We start from the raw sequence: 26656 nt of genomic DNA on the forward strand, positions 1-26656 counted from the left end.
CACCTAGGCCAAGAGCAGGCTTAGTTCCTGGCCTCTGAGAGTGAAGGCTTTCAGCCCAGGAGGCCAGAAACATGTCTAGTGTTGACAGGCTGGCTGAAACTAGTTGGTAACCACAATAGTAGGCTGTAGGTTTTCAGGGAGCACCTCTAATGTGCCCTCTCCGTACATTTATTAATAAATCCAGCACTGGCATAATTGTGGATTTATTAAGATGAGGTGTTTGGTCCCAAAAACCTTGAGTTACAGAGAAGCCATCATGTAGCTGGGGAACTCGTAATCACGAATGTCCAGCCAACGTACTCGTCATGGCTTCCCTGTGCACTGTAATATCTAAAGGTGAAGTTAGATATCATCGGGACATATCATTCTGGTAGATATTCCCTCACATGGGTATAGTGCACCCTGTCTTAGGGCTGTAAGACCTGCTGTAGTGGTGACTTACCTATACCTCATGCATTGTTTTGCGGGCATAGCACACTGAAACAGTTTTCTCTGCAGCAAGACACTCAGGCTGCAATGGCATTTGCATGAGCTTGGTGAGGGGTTCCTTGGGTGGCACTCTTTGTGCTGTAGCCATTAGGGACCCTCTTTAGTTCCAAGGCCCTACCAGGGGTACCACTTACTAGGGACTTACAAGGATCCTAAAGGGGTGCCAATTGTGAAGCAATTGTACAGTTTAGGGAAAGAACACTGGCGCCATGGACCTCGTTAGCAGGAACCTAGCACACTTTCAGTTAACTTTGCACCAGATACCAGGCAAAAAGTTGGGTGTGGTACTGCAACAAAAACCCAGTTTCCTACACTGGCCTAGCTACTTCTTCAGTAGTTACTGTTGTCCTCACTCTCAAAATTGAAGGAAACCCTTCTCCCCTTTGTGCACAGTGGACCAGTTCCATCTTCTGTGGTCACTCAAAACCAATTTGTGGGGTAGCTTTCCTCCCACCCGGTTTGGTGCCAGCCTAACTATAAGGACAAAAGCTGGAGCTTTCCAAGTGCCACCTAAACATTTTCTTGTGACAGAACAGGCCGCTTTGAAGTTAATTAAGTTCCATGGCCCACCCCAACTGCTCTTCCTACTGGGAGAAGAAAACACCTTCCCAATTCCAGTCCACCTTTTCTGGTATGTGAGCAGGTTTCCCACCTAATTCATGCCATCAACAGGTTGGGCAGTTGCTGGAAAGCTAATGCCATTAGCCTCCAGCAACTTCTGGCAAGGACAAGGTCAAACTTTCAATATATTCAACACAAATCTGACGTAAACATTTGATTGGAATTTTAATAAGTATAAAAATTGTTTTTTTAATGGCATCTGTAGTTGGTAAAGGTTTAAAGCTATATATTTAGTATGTAATCTCTACTTTGCCTTTTCCCATGAACCAGTTACAGCCTAACAAGGTACAACATAATTTTGAGACTAGTCAGTGGGGAAGCATACAATTTCTAATGCGGCACATGTCCCACTCTTAAAAATGATACACCCGACCTTGTGGCAGCAAGGTGCGCTTAGGGTTTTCTACCTGTCAAAAGGTTGAATTTGATGGGTCTGGGCAGCAGGGTTCGAGCTGCTAATATCAGGCTACATTGGGTAGCCCTGAAGCCATGCTTTCACTGCCACTGTAGTGAATTGCACAATAGGTGCAGCAATCCACACATGGCATGGTGCGCTTAGGGTTTTCTACCTTTCAAAAGGTTGAATTTGATAGGTCTAGGCAGCAGGGTTCGAGCTGCTAATATCAGGCTACATAGGGCAACCCTGAAGCCATGCTTTCACTGCCACTGTAGTGAATTGCACAATAGGTGCGGCAATCCACATTTGGCATTTAATTTTTCATGCCATCAGTGTATTTCTGCACCACATACTATGATCTTATGGGAAAGATAAATAGGCCAACTAGGTTTTAAGTCAATTTCAACATGTTTTAGGGTCTGAGCACATATATTGGGCACTGAATAGCAGCATTCCAGTGTTAGACTTCACAATTACCAGGAGGTGAGCCCCTAAAAAATGGAAAACTGGGAGTGCCTACCCAAAAAGGGGTCACTTGCAACAGATAGGATAGATCCCATTAGGAAGAGAGGTAATGGCACAGCACCTCCAGAAACCCATAGGAAAAGAGGACAAGAGATTGTGGTGGAGGGAAAAGTTATTTCTAATGCTGACATCGGCCGCACCCTGAATGCAGCAAATACCACTTCCCAAGGCATCAACACAAGCATCATCCTACTGCGCCATGCCTAGATACACATTACAGGGTTCAGGCCAATCATGCATTTGACACAGGCTACCATTTTAGCCTTCAGATGCATGAGATGCTATAGAAAATAAAGAAAGAAACAGCTATGTTTATTGGTACACTCGAGGCCACGACTCCAAAAATGGTGTTTCTGAGACGGCTGTTCAGAGGCATAGTGACGATCACTTTGTACAGTTCGACCTAAGACCACCAGCTCCAACAGCAGTCCTTGAAGTACTCTCAAACAAGCAAGGCCTACACTTTGGGTGATTACAGGGGAAACAACCAAGGCAAAGGTAGAGGCAGCTCCAGCAGGAGGGCCTCCACCTCCAAACTATGACTTGACATCAAGAGACAATCCTCCCCCCATTACTCAAAATATTAGGGGAGAATCGGGGAATTGCTTCCACATTTGAAGGAGCTTAAGTGTGTTAAGGACTGTGTTCCAAACATATGTATCGTCTGCCCACCAACTACCGCTTTTCGGTAAACTGCTTTACCGTCAATGCAGACCACGCATACCTATAGCCACATGTGCTACAAATGGAAAATATTATTTACACTGTAAGTATCTGTTCATAGTGTGTATTCCTGTAGATTTGAATGGACCTACCCAGCTCCCCAGAAGCTGGTAATGATCACAGATGCTTGTCCCTCTTTCAACTTACGGACTACCATGCACTGTAACCTTGTCTTCAACACAGCACTTCACTTATACTACTCCCCCGCTGGGCAGAAAACATTCTGAGGTGGAGCATGTGTCCTCGTGCATTGAAGGCGATGGGAGTAGTCACAACAGGTCGTGTAACTCTCAGTTCTTCAAGCAAAAACAAGTTGAAACGTTAAAGCCCAACACTGGATGACAGGAGTATGCGGAGCCTGTGAATTTCTTCACCATTTTGAAAATCCCAAATTGATTTCAGAACACAACTGTCCCTATGGAAATGAAAATTTGAAGGAAAGGGGAGGCACGAAAATAAGTGTTTGAACCCAAAGTAGTGGTACTGGAGACCCAAAGGAAGAAAACTAATGGATCAGGAAAAAAATAGAAACATGTCTGTGATTCGCCAATCAAAATGTGATCATTGAGTAGCCATTTTAAGGGTGATCTACTGTTAGATAACCACTCTCTGCAAATATTTCTTGAAGGACACAATAGTCTGGAATCCAGAGACATTGTAATGTTGAGTATCAGACCAGGAAAAAAAACACAAAGATACATGTGATTCACAAATCAAAATGTGATTGCTGCCATTTCAAGTAGATGATCTTGAATGTTTCATGCTACAGCCCTTCTCCAGCTTGAGGTCTTACGCCACCTTACAGAACTGGGTGCCCTATGGCTCATAACGGGCTATGTGCACATGGGCAAAATTTGACACATGAAAGCAGAGGCTTGCATGAGACATGCTAGCTGAATGTGGCGGGGGAATCTGGCACCTTAGTTACCTCTGTTCTATGAGCATATGTTCTGGGTATGTGGTGCTAGTATGGGATTTGGCCTGCTTTATGTGATGCTGGGTGCAGACTGGTCTCTATCCAGAGGAACAATGTGAGTAACTCAAGGCGAACTACTGTAACTATACTAGATACGTTGCAGATTCAAATACTAGGCAAAATATCTAATTTTTTTTATTGCCAGGCTAACATGCGTGAAGTCAACATTGGAGATTATTTAAGGGTTTGCATCACTTTTTATTGTGTTGTACCATTAGAGGATGCATATTTGGTGCATTCAGTTTCCTCATGAACCACAGTCACTTGTTCCCGATTTCGGTCTGTGATTCCAGCTTATTGGGGTCTGTTTGTCTCAAGTTACTCTAACATTTCCACAAGGAAGAAAGAGAAAGTTAAAGTGTGCATTTAGCCACTAACAGAATTGTATAATATCTGTTATGGAGTTCCATGAGAAATTCAATACATTTTACCTGTGAATGCAGAATATCATGTCTTCTCTATGACACTCACCAATAGCATGCATTTAAAGTCTTAATACTCATATGATTTACTACATTTTCCAAAATGCGTGCCACATATTATTTTGCGCCACTTATATGCTTACCAGAGTTCTTGTCTCCAATATAGCCAGCAATAGTAATTCCCAAACCCTGGGCATTTTTAGTGAGCTCAACATCAAATGTTTCATCGTCTTCATCCTTGTCCAGTTTTACATCAATCTATTGAGAAAACAGAAAAAAACACAAATGAGAAAGTAACCACAGATCACAATTATCAAACACTGTAGCTTTTCTTAGGATATTAGTAGTTCCCAAACAAGGTGACTCAAAGTGCCTCATGGTTTGACAGTGCCAACCAAATAACTGATGTTTGCAAACATCATATTCTATGTAGCACCATCTGGTAGAGTCAGAAAATATGCCCTTCGCCCACTCTTAGCTCTATATATGTATAAAACATATGATTTCTGTGTTCATGTAGGGGTATAGAATTTAGGGAGCTATACCGTGCTTGTCGTGCATAGCGCTTAATTATGAAATAGGAACTCGCAATTTAAGTTTGTTTGTTTTTAGATTTATATAGTGCGGCATATCACCCGTGAGGGTATCCAAGCGATGTCCATGGGCACGGGGAGATTAAGTGATTGGCCCAGAATCACAGGATGTTGCGCAGACGCCTAGACTCAAACCCGTATTCCCAGCTCCAGAGTCAGCAGCTCTGGCCGCTGCACCACATCCTGTGCCACATTGTGGGGTCGATTGGGTGTGGGCCCCCAAGGTTTCATGTCTGTCTATACTGTATCACAGTGGCTCCAGGTAGGTGTATACGGTTGCATGTGTGAAATAGTGTGAACATATTACAACAGTATATACTAACATCAGCAGGGCATAAGCTTTACTAATGTGGGCTCCATGCTGGTGTACAGTGTATCATATGTCACTCCATGCACGTTTACAGCACTTGGTTTCTGTCGCCATGCAAGTATACAGCTCCTTTCGTGTGTATATAGTGCCTAACAATTGATGTTCATGAACATAATCTACCATGTAGTGCCAAACTGTGAGGTCGGCTGGGTGTGGGTTTCACCCGTGCAAGGTTTCATGTCAGTGTATACTGCATCATAGTGGCTCCATGTAGGTGTATATCCACGCATGTGTGATATAGTGTCTAACAGTTTAAGTTCATGAACATCAAATTCCAGATAGCACAAACTATAGCGTTGGCAAGGGATGGGTTTTTCCATACTAGACTCCATGTAGGCGTGTAGCTCATAACTGCAGTTGCCAAGCACCTTTTGTAATACAGAGTGAAGTATACCTATTGTTTGCTTATATCATATTTACTATAGTGTAACATTTTTTTGCATTGGTGTGCGCAAGCTTCCCCTTTGTTGGGTTTTGCAACCGAAAGCAAATGATATTTACAGAAAAATTAGGTAACATGTCTCTACAAAACATAACAAAATCGTAGAACAGCAGCATTCTGTTTTTATATGGAACTTCAGTCACAATCCTAAAAGGGCTATTTTTAAGGCAAACACATTTATCATTTTAAAGGCATGATGAAGAAGTTCCGGATCTGAAAATTTTGAGCAGCATCTCTGCTCGACAACAAGTGGCACTGTTTGGTTCAACACAGATACCATGGAGAGCATCTGTCAGTTCAATTTAGGCACCACTCCTGCACACGGATGTAAGTTGCTTTCAAGGTTATCCGCACCATCAAATGCAGAGTCCAAACAGCAACCTGCATTGACCAATGCGCAGATTGCTAGACTTTTTAATAGACAGAGCCCAATTCACAGAGGAGGGAGGATGGGAGGGTCAGTAAGGAAGCAGCATTTAGAGTCTCTACCAGAAAAGGCATTACCGAAAGGTAAGTACCTTGTTCTTCTGATAGAGAATTCTAAGTGCAGATTCTCACCTTTTAAATATATTACTGAAGACAGACCTATTTGGAGGCGGGTCTCAAACCAAGAAGTCCTGGAGGACCAAGCGGGCAAAATGGGCCACTCGGCAAGCCTGGCTGTTCAGATAGTAGTGCTTTGTTAATTAATGATGGATGCCCACAAAGCCGCCTGACAAATGTCCATGTCAGGAACTCTGCATGTTAACATGGTGGTAGCAGCCTTGGCTCCAGCATAATGAGCCCTTAACTGTTCTGTGACTACTTCTTGACCAGTGCATAGCAGATCTTATTCTAGAGCACGGTACAGCAAGAGATGACCCTTTTCTAAACAGGTTTACCTTTTTTCATTCCTGTGAACCCCACAAAGAACTGATCATCTACTCAGTGTTCTCTGGTACAACTGATACAAAAGCCCAGCGCTCTTTTAGGGTGTAGGCAATGGAGTTTCTTCTCCTCCTCAGAGGAGTGAGGTGGAGCCTAAAACACTGAGACGGTGATGGTGTGACCAACACGGAGTCGCTACTTTTGAAAGGAAGTCTGCCGGAGGCCTCAGAACCAGTTTGCATTGGAATTCGATGGCATACAGGAGGTTGACACAATAGCTTGGAGCAGTTCCAATGCTGTGACAATAGGAACACTGTCTTCAGGGTGAGAAGGATGAGAAGCTGCATGGGACATCTGTGCAGTGGCTCAAAGGGATTGCACATCAAATGTGTGAGGAACGGGTTAAGATCTCACTGTGGCATAAAAGAGAAGAGGGAAACAAATGTTGAAGTCCATTCAAAATGCATATCACAAAAGGAAATTCAAATAACGAAGGCTATTCTGGCAACTGTAAGAAGGGCAAAAGAGCCAAAGGGCTCCTTTTAACTGTGCCCATAACAAAGCCTTGCTGGGCGAGGGACAAAACAGACTACAAAACATTAGATTACTTTGCCGTGGAGAGGGTTTATCTGATGCGTGCCGCACCAAACCACAAATTGGACCCAGCAACAGGCACATACAGTTTTGTAGAGGGACTCCTGGCTTCAAAGGTGACATTAACATCCTCCGGAGGATGGTTGAAGGTGTTCAGCTACCACCACTCAATCTGCAAGCATGAAGGAGAAGATTGAGATGGCCCAGGTGCAGGACCTTGCACTGTTGCTGTAACAGCAGATCTTCCAGTAGAGACAGCCTGATCCGAGGACAGATGCTAATGCCCACAAGCTCTAGATATCATACTCCTGGTTCCCCTTTCAGGGCCACTAGGGTAACTTGGGCCCAGACAGTCCTGATCTTTTTCAGAACTCAGGTCAGAAGAGGTACCGGCGGGAAGGCGTATAGGAGTCTAGAGTTTCACCCTAGGCGGAAAGCTTTTCAGAGCAGGAGACACCTTGGAAGGTCCAACACAGCGAACTTCTGATATTGCAATTTCTCATGGTTAATAGATAGTCACAGCTCTAACCCTTCATGGAAGAGACCTTGCCCCATCTCCAGGTGCAACTACGATTCACTATCCACTATGCGGTGATGGTGGAGTTCATCCGCTCTGGCATTCAATGATCCTGCCCTGGGGTTCACCAGCAGAAAAAATGCCTTGATGGTACACCCATTTTCAGAAGCGCAGGACCTTCTGGCACAGGATCTGTGACTCCACCATGTTTTTGGTCTTTTCCTCAAACATTGTGTTTTGGTTTAATTATATTCATTGAATGACTGAGATTAAGATGCAGGGCTACCAGTTGCTTAAAAGGATACAAGTTTACAAACTTCTTTGCTAGTCTTGTGATACACATTATTTTAGTCTCTGTAAACACACCTGCCAGACACAATTAGAAGTTGCACTTTATAGAATAAATATGTCCACATACAGACAAAGTAAAACTGTTTAAGAATAGCAGACATTACCTTTCCTGCACCAGGGAAAAGCGTTGTGCAAATACACAACATTATGGAGGCTGGGGCCCCAGTTTCAAGTGACGAAAAAATATATTTTACCTAAGGTCTATAATAAGGTTTCAAAAGAGGTTAGTTTTACGTTTCTATGGGTCATCACTAGTTTCGGCCAATTGTCAGGAAACGTATGGGCAAATTTGTGTGTTGAAGGTATCAGGCTTGCTTTAGGAATTCTGTACAACCATAAAACCTCTTTGGCCATGTTTTATTCCACACATTAAAGCTTTGTCAACTTCCAACCAATTATTTCGATAGTACCGTATATTGAAATGGCCCACACCACTTTATACAGTTCTTCACATTTTAGAAATCAAACTAGTCATCTGCATTTACAGTATCATGGCTAACAATCGAAACTGGGCTGTCCTAAGTTGGTCCAGGCCAGAGGGACCAATCTCAGATTCTCAGGATAACCACTGTTAATGTAAATGATTCCCCTTTAGAATCATAGCATGAAAACCTTCATATGGATATGCTGAAAATCTGGCACTGAACCAAATTTGGATATTCATTGTTAAGTGTAAACCCAACATGGTCTTCAGATATTGGTTGTTAGATATACCTGATTCTCCGGCACAGAAGGCAGTGGAGGTGGAGTTGGGATACCAGCGTGGGTCGGTGCAGAGGCATCATTGAGAGGGCCTCGGGCAATGACAAGCTTTACTCGATTTCCACACTGCCTCAGTACTTGTGCCACCTGTTCGCTGCCCATTCCAGCCAAGTCTGTTTCACCAATCTTCAAGATATGATCGCCACTGAATAATCTTCCATGCTAGATAAATGAATTAATGAATCAGTGAATATTATATACATTACCGTTTGCAGGTGTAGCAAAAGAAAAACAATGGTTCACATTATGGCTTTTGATATATCAAATTATTGAAATTAAACAAATTTATTAAGCATGCAAAGTGAATTTATTAACTCAATCTTAATTTAAAAGTATAGCATGAACAGAAATTCTAGGCGATTACAAGTTAAACTTTTTATTATAAGAAATGGGAACAATTGTAAAAATTTCTATTTTCTGTAGATGTGGTAATGCTCACAAAAAGAGACATCTCATAAAATATATGCATAACTGCTTATCTTTTGGGGTTAATATTTTGTCCTGTGAAAATTAAGCACTTGTTGATCTTTTATTGTGAAGTCTCAATATTCGTATTGTATTTCTGGCCCCATTCTCTTATACATCTTTTTCTATATGCACTCTTCCCCCTTCCATGCCTCTTTCGCATACCTTTTTTGTGACATGCAGCTTCCGTAGCTTATATTTCATACTTTCGCACAGCATTTCACGTGTCTTGCTCTCACAACCAAGTTGCATTTCTCCTTCTGCCCAGGTTTACGTACTTATTTGTTTCAATGGCCCTCTTTGAAGTCTTTCACCAGCTCAATTTTCATCACTCGTTCTCTCTGTGTTCTATTTCATGATTTAATATTGTACCCTTTTTGGATTTTAATCCCATGTCTCTTGTCTTCCATCTTTCGTCCTTCCGTTTATCCCTCAGGGCCTCTGGGTCTTCCTTTTCTTGCCCCTTTCCCTTTGGTATTTCTTGTGTAAGCTTCTGCCTCTGTGCCCACTTAGATACCTTTCTATCAGTATCCCTTTTGTTTCCCTGCCTTTGTTTAGGTTTGTACCCTACATATTTAGCTCACTGGAAGACACATTAAATGTTCACAATCTGATTATTTTTTGTAAATGTGTGCTTCTATTTCTTTCATAATTTCGTCCATAAGTAAAGGCTTTCATAATTTCCTCCATAAGTAAAGGCTTTAAAGACATGCATAAACACCAAAAGACAAATAGATCACATCACACTTAGGGGTGGGTAAAATTACATTTTCAAATGCAAATCCTAAGAAGTTTATAAACATTCTGAAGTATGATAAGATTGTAAACTTTCAAAAATGTGCTTATTGTTAAAATTTGAAAATAATTCTCCAAATATAAGGAAAACTTTACTTACCTGTATCAATCCGTTTGCAGCTTGTGGTGCTGTAGAATACACATTTTGCACCCTCCAGCCATCTAGTGTTGAGTGCAGATGCTGAAAGATATTTTTGTTTGACGATTAAGTTTTTGTTTCGAAGTCACTTGTGATCCCTCTCCAAAATCCACAATGCACCAGGACAATGGATCCATCTTAAACCGTGTTTTCCCATATGTCTTAGATAAAAGTATATGTAGTGGCGCGAAGCAGAACAGTCTATGTATACTGTGAATTTGAGATGATATGTACATACTCGTCCAAACGTCATACTAATTTATAAGCATTTGGGAGGTAGGAGAAGGCAAGTGATTCAACTAGCACTAAAAGCTGTAAACCGATTGCTACAGTTAACTCTTTCTGTTCGCAGCATTTGCTGCTGTACAGATCGCATGCTTTTCAAAGACTGAAAAGCAGCATCCTTCTTCCCAAAGTGGTGGTCTGTGGGAAGTAGTGGTAGCCATAGTATGTAACTTTTGGAAGTGGAACATGCCCTAGGCCTAGCATACAGTGTGCATTTTGCTATAGCATAACATACTTGGATGCACTTGACTATCCATCTTGTAAGGCCTGACTGGGAAACAAGTTTTCCGAAATGATGCTTAGCAAATGCAACAAACAATGGATTTTATATGATCAATGTAGCACCAAGGGCTATTCTAATGTCTAAAGTTGGGAAAATAACATTGGCAAGTCAATGGTTTGGTCAACATGAGGAGAGGGCCTTAGTCAGAGATGACATGTTTGTCATAAGAACGACCTGATCTTTATGCACCTGAATGGCAGGTTCCTCCACGTCATATCTGATAGCTCACTAACTCTGCGTAAGGAAGTGGTTTCTCAGTTCCATCACAGGAATAGTAATGCACAAGAGTGTAGCAGTTCAAACGAAAGCACTGTCAGCCAAGTAAAGATACATTAAGGTCCCATGGCACTCTTGAAAGAATAACTCTTTTAGAGACCCTTCATGAATGCTTTCAGTACTGGCGTATTAAATACAGATTGATGTTGTCTAGTTTGTATGTAAGCTGCCACAGTTGCTAGATGAACTCTTACACAGGTGTTCTCTAGGCCTGCCTTTTCAAGGTTCAGCAAGTAGCAGGTGATGTCCTGTACTGAAGCTTGTAAGGACTGCTGTTTAAGAACAATACAGGATTGGGGACATCTTCTCATTTTGCCAGGTAGCAAGCCCTTGTAGTAGGCCTACAAGCTTCTTTAAGAAGGACCATACATTCATCTGGGCCTTGAAGATACCCGAACTTTAAGACAGAGGTGCCAAAATGCAAGATTCAATGTTTTGAAATTTAGGTGCCATAGCCGACCATGATTCTATGTGCAAGTAGATGTAGTTTCTCGTGTGACTGTATCTACATGAATAGCAGTATTTAGTAGGCCTGGGCGTAACTATTAATTCCACCTGCGGAATTGGAGGAATTCAGTAACTCCGCGCTACTCTTGTAATGAGGAATATCTTACAAATTCAGCCACTCTGCTGGTGGAATTAATCTGCAGTAAATTCTAAAAAGGGCTGAAAGAGGGAGCAGTCTCTCTATATTTAAAAATCCCTGCAGATTTAAATTTAATCAGCAGTGGTTTTAGAACAGAGGGCCTGCTCCCTCCTATGGCCCTGTTTAGAAACCTCTGCAATGTATACATATTGGCACCCTTACATACTCTGCAGTCATTTCAGCAGAGTATGTAAGGGTGCATAGTGGTATGCACTACAGTGCAAAGAGATCGATTGTTGGTGTCCCCCAGCGATGGATGTAATGGTGAAATACTTAAATGCCTATCTCCCTTTCTTACGGTTCCTGATGTGTCCTGCTGACCATTTCCAAAAACTCATTGTATACTCCTGGAAAGCTCATAGCACCAACTACACTACCACCAATTCCAGAGCAAGCATTGGCATAGCCAATAGGTCTTACCTTTGGGACCTGCTGGTTTGGCAGTGCCTTTGGCGATGCTCTTCAGAATTGGCAAGATACTGTGTAGCATGGGCAAATAAAACAAGCATTGGCATAGCCAATAGGTCTCGCCTTTGGGACCGTATAAGTGTTTAGGCATGTAACAGTTGATGTTGTTGCACCAAGGATATTGTGCTGGATAACTAAACACTTATAAGGTCCCAAAGGCGAGACCTATTGGCTATGCCAATGCTTGTTTTATTTCAGCCCAGTAAGAAGTGTCAGTACTGCCCTCTTGCACTGCTACTGAGCAGTGTCAGTACTGCCCAACATCAGTCTTGCTGAGAAGTGCCTGTACTATTCTACAGCAGTCTGCTTTGAAGTGTCAGTACTGTCTTGTTGCAGTGATGTGGGGAAATGTCAGTACTGCTCAAATATTTCCTGCTGAGAAGTACTGATGCGGCTTTATAGCAGGGCTGCTGTTGAAAAGGACATGTACTGCTCTAAAGTAATGATGCTGAGAAATCCCATACAGCCCTATTGCAGTGCTGCTGAGAAGTGTCAGTTGTGTATTGAAGTTCCAGTACTGCACTTTAGTAGCACTGTAAAGAAATTCCAGGGCTGCTCTAAAGTAGCACGGCAGAGAAGTGTCAGTACTGCCTCGTATCAGCCCAGCTGATAAGTCTGCAGCAGTAGGCGCGCGCACGCTTGGGAGAGCAGGCTTCACTTTTTCAAGCACTGCACTTGTGCTTGTGTCGCGCCGCTGCGCACTCCCGCAAGGTAAATGCCGCCACAAGCACGAGTGCAGTGCTTGAAAAAGAGCTGAACAACGGCTTAAGGTCTCCTATGCAGCGCTGCGTAGGTGAGACCTAAAAAAATTAAGTGTACGTGTGCTAAAAGTGTATCTCTTGACATAACGCAAGCCCACTCAGCTTCGACTGAAAGGAATAAGATAGAGTGACGCTGGCTGTGTGCAATGGGACATGATGACGCCAACACTGAGAATAATTTACAATAGAAAGGCAAGCTTCGTATGCATCCCTAGAAACAAATATTTCAAGCTGGAGCTCTGAAAAGAATTACGCTAAGCTTAATGTGATATGAGTTTCTCTAATATACCTCTGATATACGTTCCTCTAATCTGGAAAGAGTGCCAGAATGAAAACAATGTGTGTGAAGGCATGTATGTTTAATACAAAACAAAACCAGATATGTATCTGCTGTCTTGGAACACAATATATTTTACCTCACAGTGTAAGTATTGTGTTCTGCAGAAATAACTTTAACTGCATCTTTAAATTTGGGGAGTGGATAACTAAAGACAGGTTCAAACACAATTAAGAGATGCCAAGAAAAGCAAGACATCGCAATAAGACTATACTGTGAAAGAGCATTGAATCGCAACCATACAATCAGCCCCTAGAGAGCATATTTATTTATTTATTTATTTATTTGCAAAGGTTTATATAGCGCTGGCTAGACCCGGAGATATCAGAGCGCTTTACATGAGGATCAGCGATTTACATGCTACATAATTACATCAATTACAGGAGCCAAGTATAGACATAGGAGAAAAACATGAGATTACACAATAATATGGGTAATTAGCACGTAGTATAGCCAAGACAAACGTTTAATGGAGAATGGAAGGTATAGGGGGAATGGTAAACGGGTAAGGAATGCAGCTAGAGTCAGACGGACCGGCAAGGGGGAAGAGTAATTCGGGGGAACAAAGCAGTCAAGGCAGTCAAAGTGAAAGACAGACAAAACAAGCATTTACAATGCAATAGGTCTCGCTATTAAAGTTTGAGCTATTGGCATTGGAAATGACAATGCATTTTATTTATGTTTTAAAAACCAGCACATAAATAAAAGGCATTGTCATTTACAATGCCAATAGCTCAAACTCTCCACTGCGAGACCTATTGCATTGCAAATGCTTGTTTTTCTTGTTTGCGCTTTCATAAAGGGCAAACTGGACCTGAAGGCATTGGAGCACCAATTACATTACATAGGGATATAATCATATTTTTGTAGGCACGTGGTTAACTAATTTTGCCTGAATTACAGGGGTGTTCATCTTTTATGTGGAAGCTACTGTTTGGCATTGTTGATATTTCGCCTATGTCTTCATAACATACCACCCTCCCCCCCCCCCCCACCCCGACCCTGCGCGTCAAAGTCCTATTCCCTGTAAAACTAAATATTTTTCAGACCTTGGCTTATTAGGTAACTTAGCCTGAAACTTCCCTTGCTTTTTGCGCTGCGAGGTGGGGTGCTAGAGTTGTATTTCCTTTAATTGAGGGGTGTTTCTAGTTCCCGTATCCTGCAGCTATCGCCCAGTTTCCCCTCCCCCTTTACAATGTCTGCATTTCCATCCCATTGATGAAGTGGGGCTATCAAAGAGACACCGAAGTGGCAGCGGGGAGCTGTAGGCTCTGCCCGCAATAAACACGTTTACAGCCCCATAAAAGGGAGGCTGCATAGACAGGCAGATGAGACACAGCTCACCCCCTTCTTGGGCCTGGCCACACAGCGTACACCCCATCCTGTGGAGGAAGCGGTGGTGAAGCTTTGGGGTGGCACAGGTTAGAGGTTAAAAGGACCTTGAGTGGCATCTCCACGTGGCACCGGACAGGGGCCAGACTTCCAATCACGTCTTGCCAAAATCACGAACTAACCAAGACAGTTTTGGTTAGTTCGTGATTTTTTGGGGATTGGAGGTAGTGACGTGGCAGGATAGGCAGACATGTTTTTGTTGTTTTTTGTGCAGTTTGTATACAGCACACATTTAGCCCAAATGCATTACGAGTGCTTTCTATGACCAACAGGTTACATTACACAATGTCAGATGTGTGTTGTTTTTAAAGGCACTGGCAGATGCCGTGTTTTGCCGAGAATCACAGCATGTTAAGCAGATGCCGGGACTCGAACCGGGGTCAAGTTCCAAAGTTGGCAGTTCCAGCCCTTCGGTCACACACATCTCCTGCCTTGAACTAATTTGGGTCGTTAGTTTTCTTTGAAAATACTACCTTCCTTCTCCTACCGTTTTTATATAGCGCGAACTCGACTTTAAGGTATTGGAGCACTTTACGTGAGAACCAGCTACATTACACAAGGACGCAAGATTAGGTGATTTGGCCAGAATCCCAGGATGATGAGCCGACGCCGAGACTTCATCCTGTGCTCCACCATCGGCAGCTCTTGAGTGAGTGTATCATTCATTATCAAAGGCGAACTAGTCAGTTGATGCTTAAAATAAAAGCAGCACTTATTATCCACATGAATGATGTTCATTGTGCCGACCTAGGAAGGATGAAAATGTGATTCGACCCCGTCGAACTTGTTGTCGCCATGAGGCTGTAGTCAAATGCCTATAACCGGCGTTCCACAGTCACAGCAATATTACATGCAATAACTGTGTCGTGTGTTTGTTTCTCTGTGTCTTTTGGGCTTTGTCTTCCCTTTAAAGTATTTTTTCCGCTTTAAGGGGTCCTGGGGCGCGTGGTGTTGGAAGCGTGTCACAGAAAATGCTGTAAGGAAAATCAATATGTGCATTCATTGTAAACCGTCGAGCAATGCTTGTTAGCACAGTGTCCATTTGACGGAACATAAGACAATGGATTTTTTTTTTTGCAGGGGTGAAAAGTGTCGTTTTATATATTTTAGCAGAGAGAAGTGCTTGCAAAAATACGGACCATGCTTATATATCTCTTTGTGGTATGTGGGCCCTCTCAGTCGTACATGGCTTCTTCTAAACAATGTACAGACCCTGGGCTGAGTGCAAACATGCTGCAGTAAACTCAGTCTTACCTGAAAAGGAGGAGGTGCATGGCAGCCTCGGGGAAAAAGCGGGTTTGTCCGTGGCTGTCAATGATAGAAGAAGAGCCTCTTCTCCTGCGACGGACCCCGGCACAGCCTCTATCCTGCCTCCACTAAACTAACGGGAACTACTGGTTCCCATTCACAGAAGGAAGCGGGGCCGCACACGACCGTCACGTGACTTGGGGGCACGCCGCGGGGGAAGTCAGCAGCAGCCGGAGAAGGGCTGCACACGAACCAGGGATAGGGTGATCGGGGTTTGCACGAGCCGGGGGAGAGAATGGGCAATGGGACTAGGGTCTCGCAGAGTTAGTGGGGACAGTTAGGTGATGAATGCCGCAGCCACATGGTGCGGCCAAAGCAATATTTCAGGTGGGGCTCCTGTGAGCAAGACGGAGCCCCGCTTGTTGCTGCAGTGACCGGCTGAAGACGGACACCAGCCGAGGAGCAGCGCAAAGTGTCGGTAAGTGGGGTGAAGCATGCTGTATGTGGAGTGAAGCATGCTGTACATGGAAAGCGCGCCGTGCTTGGAGCTTGCGTGGTGAGCATTGAGCCGACGGAGTGGAGCGAAAGTGAAACTAACCGCATGAGTGCTGAACGGATTCAGGCACGTTTTTCACAGCGCGTGTTCATGCGCACGACCTGATCCGATTCCTGAGGATGCGTGCCCATCTCCTGTCTCCTTGAAAGCAAAGCCGGTAACTATAGGTCTTGCGGCAAGGCAGCGCGAAAATGCATCGCCATTGCGAGACTTAAAAAGCGGAGCGAAGAGGACAACAATGTCATATGTCCGGCTGGGTAGGTGGCGGCTGAGGGGGTGAACCAGAGCCAAACTCCTCTATAGCTACAGAGGACAGCTCCACCAGGCATAGGCCAAGGTTGCTCGGGCTCCGCAGTAAGTATGACCAGTTAAGGTATCCGCCCAGGGTGCATCTTCATAGTTTCATCTAAAGCACAGGTCCAGTTGTTACTGGGATGCGCCGTCCACCTCGTCCTCCAGCTCGCCCCCAGCATCACGAGTGGGGCGATGAGAGGTGCAAGGGACAGTTCCGAAGTCTGCAGAATTGTGGGACAGCCCATCATTCTTGCCTTCAGTCCTCTTGGCGGGAGTGAAACTGAAGACGAATTGTGCATAGAAACCTGATTCTCATCAGATTTTAGTCCTCTATAGGCCCCCAAAGTGACATCGTTGATATTGTTCGGGGCGCCATTTTAGAGTCAGGTAAGCCGGGGCATGACCTTTCCTTGAATTAGCAGGTCTCACTACCATCAGTCCCCCATGAACCATCTTAGGGTCAGGCAGCCACTGCTGGCTTTGGGGCTGCTCACTCCCATGATTATTCCCATGAGGATCAAGGCAGACGTAGTGGTGCGGAGTGTGGGGGGATCCCCACCCCCTCCAGGACAATCGCGCATTTTCCCTTGGACTCAGCAGCTGATCAGCTTCGGGCCGAGGGGCCCTTATGTTTCGCTGCACCACCGGGTGTCATCTTGGGGTCAGGCAGCTTCGTGGAATCCCAAGTGGGCCCCTCTTTACCGCCACACCGGGTGGGCTTAACGGCGATGCCTCGATAATTTTCCCAGTGTGGGGCTCGCTCCACCTCCCCAAGCCCCAGTGCGTGCTCCCACCTGTTGGTGTTGGGGAGCAGTGAGATCGTCTTCGTCAAGGCCTCAAGATGGCTGGGCCGACTGTGGATCTCGTTCTGGGCCCGGTTGCTGCCAAAGTCGATCTCATCCTCCAGGGCCCAAAAGCTGGCGAGGGCTAAAACCACACGGCGGGATGGTGATCGTGGGGCTGACACATGCAGGCACTCAGGAGGCTGCGGGGGCACTCAGTCTGTCACACACGCCTCCAAGCTCCAGTCAATGATGTAACTTCAAGCAACCCTTTTGCAAGAGCTTATTTAAGGCAGTTTAGTCCAGTCGCCAAATAGAATACTATAGTAAGGGGAGGCAGCTTAATTTTATCCAAGATATATGGGACACCCAGGTCATCATGGCCGATCCAGTCGATCAACTTAGGGGGACTGCCAATATGTTTTTCTAAAAAACTTTTTCCACCGTTGAGTACCTTGCACATTCGTCATGCCCCAAATAGCAGCACCATACATTGCAATTGCCACGCATTTACTGGCATATATAGTTAGTGTCTCCCTCACCGGCTTGGCTAGGATCTTCATCTATTATATGGGATCACATCGACCACGCAGCAGTGTTGAGACAAGGCTGTAGCAAAGACTATTCTATCCATGTTGGGCATTCTCAGCAGAACAAACACTGTAGTAAGTGACACTGGGAAATCAAATATAAATACGTCAAATTACGTTTTTTTATATGTGATATGTGATGCAATTGTGCAATTCTATGATATAATTTTCCACTTAATTAACATGATCTTGTATCGTTTCCCAACATCCCTTTCACACGGTAGGATCAGCGTGCCACTGCTCACCAGCAAGGTTTATGCTCTATAAACACTAATACATGCATGCAAAATCATGCTCAGCACTGAAGCTTTTCAATATAAATAGTAAGTAAAGATACTAATAAATTGCAATAAGGACGCATGTTCATTTCCCTTCATAGTAAAATCATCATGTTTTTCTGAAAATCCAACATTTTCATTTATCATGACTAAATGCTTCAAGAAGATATGACGTGCAAATCCATCCCACTGCATAGTTCTAGTGATCTAGGCATTTCCACTCTCGGTGTAAAATAAATTAAGCTTACCTGTGGAAATCTACCTTCTAAAGCTTCACGTCATAAGTAAATCTTCCTCGTCTTAGTAAAAGAAGAGTAAAGGCTGCAAAACTGTAAGCCACAGTAAGCCACACCATGACTACGAATGGAGTTTGGTTCTTCAGTCGATTACTGCATACCAGTAAATTAATAAACCGATGCCTGTATTATGTTCTCCTGCCAACTTCACGCTGTAATAGTTGCTAGCTAAGTGGTTGCTAAGCAACCATGTTCGTACATGAAGGTGTGGGGATAATATTTTACTGCAGAGTTGAACATCCCATCCGCAATTACTATACCAAACGTTTATCACAAACAACTGTTTTTGAGCCCAGGCGTCAAAGGTAATGCAAAGGGACAAAATCTTTCATTCCTTCAAACGCATTTTGTGAGGAGGAAAAACTCTAGTAGTGAACAACAGTTAAATGTCAGGCAGAACACAATAAGGTCCACAGAAGAAAAATTAATTTACAAAAGTAAACAGCAAGGTTGGTGTTGTCTACCTGATCTGCTACCCCTCCTGGTAGAATGGTTTTCACAATCACTCCAGTTGATTTGCCTCCTACAATGCCAAATCCTAGACCAGATCCATCATTCACAAGCTCAATTGTCTCCACGTGCTGCCAGTGAACCTAAAGGAAAACATATGCAGAATGATCACATAATACTCAGCTTATACACAGACAAACACACTCCCCCTTATTCCAGGCAACAGAACTTAGTTAAGCCCATGGTGAGCACCTAGCATCTCCATTATGACTCAATGCTGCTATACAAAGATATAGCCACATCACCTACACTTATTATTCTGAAGTTACACAAAAGGAAATGTCTGCCTCGCATAACTTGGAAAGGGTGGATTTTCAGGTACAATCTAATGATCTGTCTTAAAAATGTATTATTTTGATAATTCTTCAGCAATTACTTTTTTCCCAGGTCTGACTCAATACAACGCTACAAGGAAGTCAGAAACGTTTGGGGAACCTAGTCCAGTTTATTATGTGTTCTGAATCCCTGAATCTGTGTGATCTATGGGAAAAGTACTGAACTTAATCCAATGATTGATTTTTCTACTCTTAACTTAACTGAAGTGCTGGCCTAAATGTAGTTCCTTAAACTCCCAAGACCTGATACCAATCATGAAATAAAATAAAAGGCCCCAAGACAAAAATGAAAGAAATCAGATTTAGCTTTCTTCAAAAGATCCTTCATTACCCATTACATTGTTTTCTTTGAATAGTGTTATGACCTCATTTTACAGGATCGCCAGTTGTTACTTAGGAGGTAATGAACTCAGGATTCGCTACATAGTGGTCATTATATCGGGAGCACTATTACATTGTAGTAATTGACCTATCTCTCTCTCTCTCTATATATATATATATATATTCACCAACAACATCCTTCATCAGGAAAATCGTTACCCACTTACAAGATCCAGTGTTTCCCCAAAATTTCTTTAATTAAGGATAAGCACCCAGTTCAAAAAGAAATAGCGACGCTTTTCGTTATCTACAGATAACTTGGTCACGGTTAACCAAGTTATCTGTAGATAACGAAACGTGTCAGTATTTCTTTCTATATATATACACATATATATATTCACTGAAAAAAACAAAGGTTAAGGGGACGTTGTAGTTAGGCTCAGATTTCACTAGTACAAAACCATAGAAATTCAGCAGTTATAGTTACCTGAGCTAACTATAACTTACACTGCCGCAATGCACTGCTTATGACATCACATATTACTTCACGTACTAATTTATTTTTATTTACTTTTTAAACAAACTTTATTACGTTTTGCATAAATTTCAAGGTACAACGAATGCAACATAATTACCAGTAATCAGGAGTTTCAGCAGAAAAGTTCACTTATACACTTAGTACAGAGAAAATGATTTTTTCGGCAGGCTAGGCCTCAACCTCCCTCCTGTGCAATCTAAGCACAATGTACGTCAGTATTCATTTAATGTATTATTAATACCTTTGATTTTGAATCCATACTACCCTCCCACAACTACCCCCTTCCCTGCCCTCCCACCAGGTGTGTCACTAATAAAGGAATTGCTAATCTGTTGTACTCGGTTGCTTCAGACTATTTTTCATGACTAACCAAAACAGCACGTTTGAATCTATCCCTCAGTGAGGGCAAGGGCGCCCTATGCCCATCAGCTAATTCCACAACTCTGCATGTTGTTCAGGGGTATAGAACCTAGTCTACTTCTTCAGGGGCTTCAACTATTTGATCCTTGCTTCCGTTATCGTCCGGAATCTTTAGTAGCACAACTATTGTTTCCCATGCCCTCACTGACTCCAATGCTCTCTCACTCCCTGCTCTTGTTGCTAGTTGCAGTCTGATTATTCCTTTACACTCTGCCCTTTGACAAATTACTTCTTCCATCTGGCTACACTTGAACCCCTCTTTGCTTTCCAATGCATAGTGATGTCTCTTTTAGCTAATAGTAACCCCAGGTCTAATAATTTGCTTGTGACTTTATTTTTGGCCGTTTGAGGATACCAGTGTAATAGGCAGGGTCCCAGAGACGTCTCCACCTTCCTATCAGTGATGTCGGCCAGTAATGTGGTTACCTCTTCCCAGAAATTACCCAATTGCGGGCAGTCCCAGAACATATGCCGTAAATCTGCACCCTCCCTCTTATAGCGTGGACATGCTACTTCTTGGGTTTCGAAATATTTGTTAATCTTCACTGGGGTGAGCTATGCTCTATGCAAGACAAGTGCACCAGTTGGAATCTGGTGTTCAAGGAACTCTTCCATGCCCTTTCCACTAGATCTCACCACGTTTTTTTCTGGAATTACCTCCCCCAAGTCTGCCTCCCATTTTAGTCATAGTTCAGTCAGGGGCACTAGTGTTTCCTGTGTTATGCACGTATATAAGCATGTGACCGCTTTGAAGGTACCTGCAACCGTCACTATGTATTGACAACCCAATGACGTCTTCGGCTCAGTGAGTCCCCACTTCCAGTGCTTTCGTATGGCCGCAGTGAGTGCGGAATGCAATAAGAAATCCCCTCCAGGTAGATCGTATTGTTCTTATAAATCGTTGAAAGGAATCATGGTGCTACCTTCATACAGATCTCCTATTGTGGGCAATCCGCGCTCCTTCCAGGCTGCTAATCCCTGTCAGGTTCCCCCATGAGATAGAGCTTCGCACTTAAGCAGCGGGATCTCCGGGTCATAAGGGTATTTAATGTGTGCCCGTCTCAGGCTCAACAGCTATGGCAAACAATAAGGGCGATAGTGGACACCCCTGACGCGTGCCTCTGGTAATATCGATAGGTTGTGACAGATGACCATTGATTAGCACCCTCGCCGTAGGTCGAGTATAGAGCAGGCGAACCCAGGCTATAAACAAGGGCGGGAATCCCATGCTTGTCAAGACAGAAAATAGATAGGGCCATTCGACTGAGTCAAAGGCTTTAGTCGCATCAAGAAATATGGCTGCGACAGGCGTATCAGGGTGCACAGTGCGCAGGAGGGAGAACAGGGTGCGCAGGTTGTGCGACGTAGAACGGCCGGCCACGAATCCAGATTGATCAGGCAGCACAATTCTAGTCATCAATAGCGATAGCCGAGTAGCCAGAACTTTAGCAAGTATCTTCACATCGCAGTTTAAGAGGGCGATAGGAATTACAGGAGCCGGGATCTTTATCGGTTTTCAGTAGGGAGGTGATGACAACCTCGCGCATAGAGCAGGGCAGCACGCCTTCATCGAGGGATTCTGAGTAAACTTCGCGCAGGACAGGGGCCATGATATCAATGTATGTTTTATAAAATTCGGCAGGAATGCCATCTAGGCCCGGGGCCTTACCATTCTGAAGAGACATGATGGCGTCACGGATCTCATCCAGCTCAAAGGGTGCAGCTAAAAAAGCCCAGTCCCCATCGCTAAGCCAACACAGCGCTACATCCTTCAGGTAATCAGCATAAGACGTCGTAGACTCCGCAGTGGTAGTGTATAGTGCAAGATAGTGTGTCGTGAAAGAGCTGAGAATTTCATCCGAGTGCCTGACAGTGGAGCCATGTGCATCCGTAAGTTCGAATATGATATTGCGATCCCGTGGTGGCTGAGTGAGTGCAGCTAGCGCCCTCCCGGGCCTATCACCCTCACAATATATTCGGGCCTGCCAGTGTTTACCATGGAATTTAGATTCCCTAGCAGCCTCCTCCTCAAATTTTGACAGTGTTTCTCTAAAGGTAGCATGTAGTGCGGGGCTAGGTTCAACTACCATGCGGCGTTCCAGAGCTCCCAGTTCTTTCTCCAATGCGCCAATAGTGCGAAGTATATCTCGTAAGACCCCACAGCTCTTGGATATACAATATCCCCTGACGGTCACCTTGAATTCCTCCCAGATGTGTTCAATAGAGTCAACCGATCCCTTATTTCTAGGGAAAAAAGCAGCTATCTCCTCCCCCAATTCAGTACGAAACAGAGTGTCTAGTAAGATGTTTGGGTGAAGTCTCCAATGTGGTCGTAGGTTTTCCCACCCAGGGATACGAAGGTGGATTACAACGTGGCTGTGATCAGAGTACGTCCTAGGTAGGTGAAACACCCCCACCAGCTCCGCGGCAATCCCCCTAGTGATTAAAAAATAATCCAATCGTGCCCATGTTCCCGTGTACGAAGTGAAGTGAGTGCCCTCCCTCCTCAGCGGGTGTAAGTGTCTCCAAGCATCTAAGAGTTCCCCCTCTGTGAGTATTCCCTCCAGTGCCTCGCGAGCCCGAGGTTTATAGGAGCACTCTCCATCAGCTCTATCTAAGCGAGGCACCAGTGCCAAATTGAAATCACCACCCCAGATGACATGTCGGGAGCCCGCAGCCAATATTTTGCCCCATAAAGCGGTGAAAAATGTGGGTGTATCTACATTCGGTGCATAAACCACAACAAATGTATAAGTGTCTCGGCCTAGTCTGCCCCACAACAGTGCGTATCGCCCCTCCCTGTCAGCAAATTCCCCACATTTATGAAACGGTACAGTTCTGGCCACAAGAATAGCTACTCCCCTCGCATACGTGGAATAAGAGGAAAATATTCGGACCCCAGCCCATTTACTTGCAAAGGCAATCCTATCTCGAGGTGGTAAATGGGTTTCCTGCAACATAACCACCTGAGCGTGGTGCCTATCAAGATAGGCAATGACATTGCGACATTTCCTCGCATCATTCAACCCCCGAACATTCCAGGATAAGCAAGTCAAATGTATATTATCAACTGGTAAAGTCATAGGTCGGTCCACAGCAGACACAGTAATATCAGCCAAGGTAATGAGTTCGGGCTTGCAGCGCCCCATCGCCATGACCGCGCCCACCATCTCAGAGTCCGCCAACATAATTCAAGCAAGTATAGCCTCAACGTGTAACAATCCACCCCCCCTCTCACCCCAGCATCCCAACCATGCCAGTAGCCATTGAGTTCCACCCCACACCCTCCCCCCCACCCTGCCAATCCCAACCCACGAAATAACAAAACAGTCAATAACAGCCTCAGGGGGAGCACCCTGCGGGGGTAAGACATAGAGTTCGCACAGACACTCCCCGGCCTCTAGCTCCAGTCTGTACCGCCCTCGGTGGAGCCTAGAGCCAAGAGAGTGGGCCTTGGGTTACATTACCACAGGTGTGTCGACGCCATGCAAGTCCAATGTTCGAATTCAGTGCAGGCATCTCGTTCTGAATGACGACCAATGTCCAATCAATGCCGGATAATCAGCTAGCGCAATCCACAGAGGCAAATGTCATTCGGTCGGCTCAGGTGGTAACTCGTCGCGGTTCATAGCTGCCACAGCATCCTGCCCCTCTTGCCGCGCCCTTCGGAGTGTTTTCAAGAAGTCTTCCGCCTTCTGCGGGTTTGTGAAAAACCGTTGCTGTCCTTGATGAGTGATCCGCAGCTTCGCCGGATATAAAAGAGCGTAGTCCACCTGTGCCTCTCGCAACTTTTTCTTCACGGGTAGGAATTTACGGCGTTCCTCCTGCACCATCGGCGTGAAATCCGGATATATGGAGAAGGTGACTCCGTTATACTGCAAGTTACGCTGAGTGCGGGCCGCTTTCAGCGCTGCATCCCGATCGCGATAATTTAACAGTTTGGCAATGATGGGCCGAGGAGGTAATCCAGGTTTGGGCATCGGTGCCAGGGAACGGTGCGCCCGTTCCACAATGAAATGGGGGGAAAAGGCATCTTCCCCGATCGAGCCCTTGAGCAGCCTCTCGACATACAGCTCCATCCTGCCCGTGTCTGTAGATTCTGGCACATTCGTGATGCGTATATTGTTGCGGCGGCTACGGGCCTCCAAATCCTCATTTTTGGTCGCTATGATCCGGAGCAGGTTATCCATCCGAGCTAGCTGCGTCGTATGAGTCGTGGCGGTATCTTCGGTAGCAGAGACTCGTTGTTCCGCAGCCGTCAGTCTCTCCTCATGGCGATTTACCTTGTGGACCAGCGCGTCCAGTCGTGAAGTGACCCCGTCAACTTTTTCCACCACTGTTGCAAACCCCTGCCGCATCTCCTGGAACAGGGCATGGAGATCAAGGTCCGCCGCAGGGGGTGTTGAGGCCGTCGGAGGCGTCCCGCTGGGTCCAGGGGCATCAGACACCGATTTCGCGCCTTTTTTGGCGCCATCAAAGCTCAGCTTCGTCTGACGACCGTCGAGGCGCCCCATGATTGTAGTAGGGTACAGACCGCAGATATGTGGCGTTTGGAGGCCTTAAGCAGGCAGCCGCTGGGAAGTACGGTATGGTGTAAGAAAGAGGAAGGCGCAAGCCTGAGTCACTCCTCCCAATGCCAGGTATATGAGCGCAGGTGGAACAGTGGCTCCAAAGGGGGGGCCGATTAGCAGGCCGAGGTCGCCTCGCAGCTCCAGCAAAGTCCGAGTGCAGTGTTGTGGCCTCTGGTGGAAAGAGCTCCAAGAATCAATGTAGGGAGGAGAGCACCGAGGTCGTGGTCGTCACCACCAGGCAGGGCGTAGAGCACACACACACCCCTCGTCTGCGACAGGTAATGTGCGATAGTGAGAGTTCAGGAGTCAGACCTATCTGGTGAGGGTTATCACAGCAGGGGCGCCAGTGGCCAGTAACGCACTCCGCGCTGCGTGCGGGACCCGCACGGCTCGCAGTGTCCGCGGGCGCCGCAACCTCTTCCGCTCGGGTCAGCTAGCATATAGGGCGCTCCGGACATCCAGGGCACTGTAGGAGCTTCTCACCCCAGCGAGCACTGCCAAACGGCGGCCGCCACCGCAGGCAGAGCCCGTGCGTCCCAGTTCCCGTCTCCCCGCCGAGCGAAGCGGGAAGGCACTCCACTGGTCCACGCACTGGCTATGACGCCGTTCCAAGCGTCCGCCTAGTGGCGCGGCCTAGCCCCTCGTGGCGGACCGCGGCCTGTCGTAGTTTGCTGCCCCGGCGTCTCTTCTCCGCTGGCTCCAGTGCAGACGTCGGCAATTGTAGACAGCGCGATATCTCCGGTCTCGGGGCTCGTACCGGCTCCAAATTTGGAGGGAGTGTAGGAAACACCCGCCTGCAGACAGCGATGTCAGTTGTTGGCGAGTCTTCACCCTGAAGTATAGGATAACTGAAGGATATTGCACCAAGGCGCGGGAGCTACTCACTCAAGCAGCCATTCCGCTCATGCGCCCTCTAGCGCCCCTTACAGGGGCATAATTGGCAGTTCTAGGGCACCCCATGCCATCATGAGCTTCAGATATGTACAACAAACATGTACACTTCAAACAATATTGTCCGTTGTCTGTGGCGTGATCTCCGGTAACTCCGTCTCCGAAGTGTGATTATCGCTAAGTGCTGGTGAGCCATCCGATCTTTCCACGTCCATTCAACTTTTACTGGAGGTGGGGCTGGGCACATTTTGGCAATGTTTCACAACTGCCTGTAGCACTCTGCGACATTACCAACTGAGTTCTCTGGGAGACAGGGTTCTGGACCCAGTTTTGCTGTTGTGGGGAATCTGTTGGGTTAAATCTGGCGAGGAGTTGCGATGCTCCCAGGGCCATTGAGTATCCAGACACTTTCATGCCTCCTGTGGTGTGGTGAAAAATCTAGTCCCAACTGGATCTGCCATTCGAAGTAACGCTGGAAATAGCACTGCAAACGCCAGTTGGAGTTGTCGAAGTTTCTTTTTAACTGTTAG

General features: G+C 45.4%; 1 protein-coding gene across 7 annotated transcripts in view; it reads right to left on the bottom strand.

Moving 5' to 3' along the window:
• MPDZ (multiple PDZ domain crumbs cell polarity complex component) overlaps positions 1-26656 on the bottom strand; it is an 832961-nt gene that overhangs the window by 688678 nt on the left and 117627 nt on the right. For all 7 annotated transcript variants that reach the window (XM_078675896.1, XM_078675898.1, XM_078675897.1 and 4 more), the window contains exons 7-9: positions 19005-19133; positions 8602-8811; positions 4297-4411 (exon numbers count right to left, since the gene is read on the bottom strand). In XM_078675896.1, the coding sequence (XP_078532022.1) occupies positions 4297-4411; positions 8602-8811; positions 19005-19133 (454 nt within the window). The remainder of the gene's footprint in view (positions 1-4296; positions 4412-8601; positions 8812-19004; positions 19134-26656) is intronic.

Source organism: Lissotriton helveticus, chromosome 2_1 (genome assembly GCF_964261635.1).
Source record: "Lissotriton helveticus chromosome 2_1, aLisHel1.1, whole genome shotgun sequence".
Classification (NCBI taxonomy): domain Eukaryota; kingdom Metazoa; phylum Chordata; class Amphibia; order Caudata; family Salamandridae; genus Lissotriton; species Lissotriton helveticus.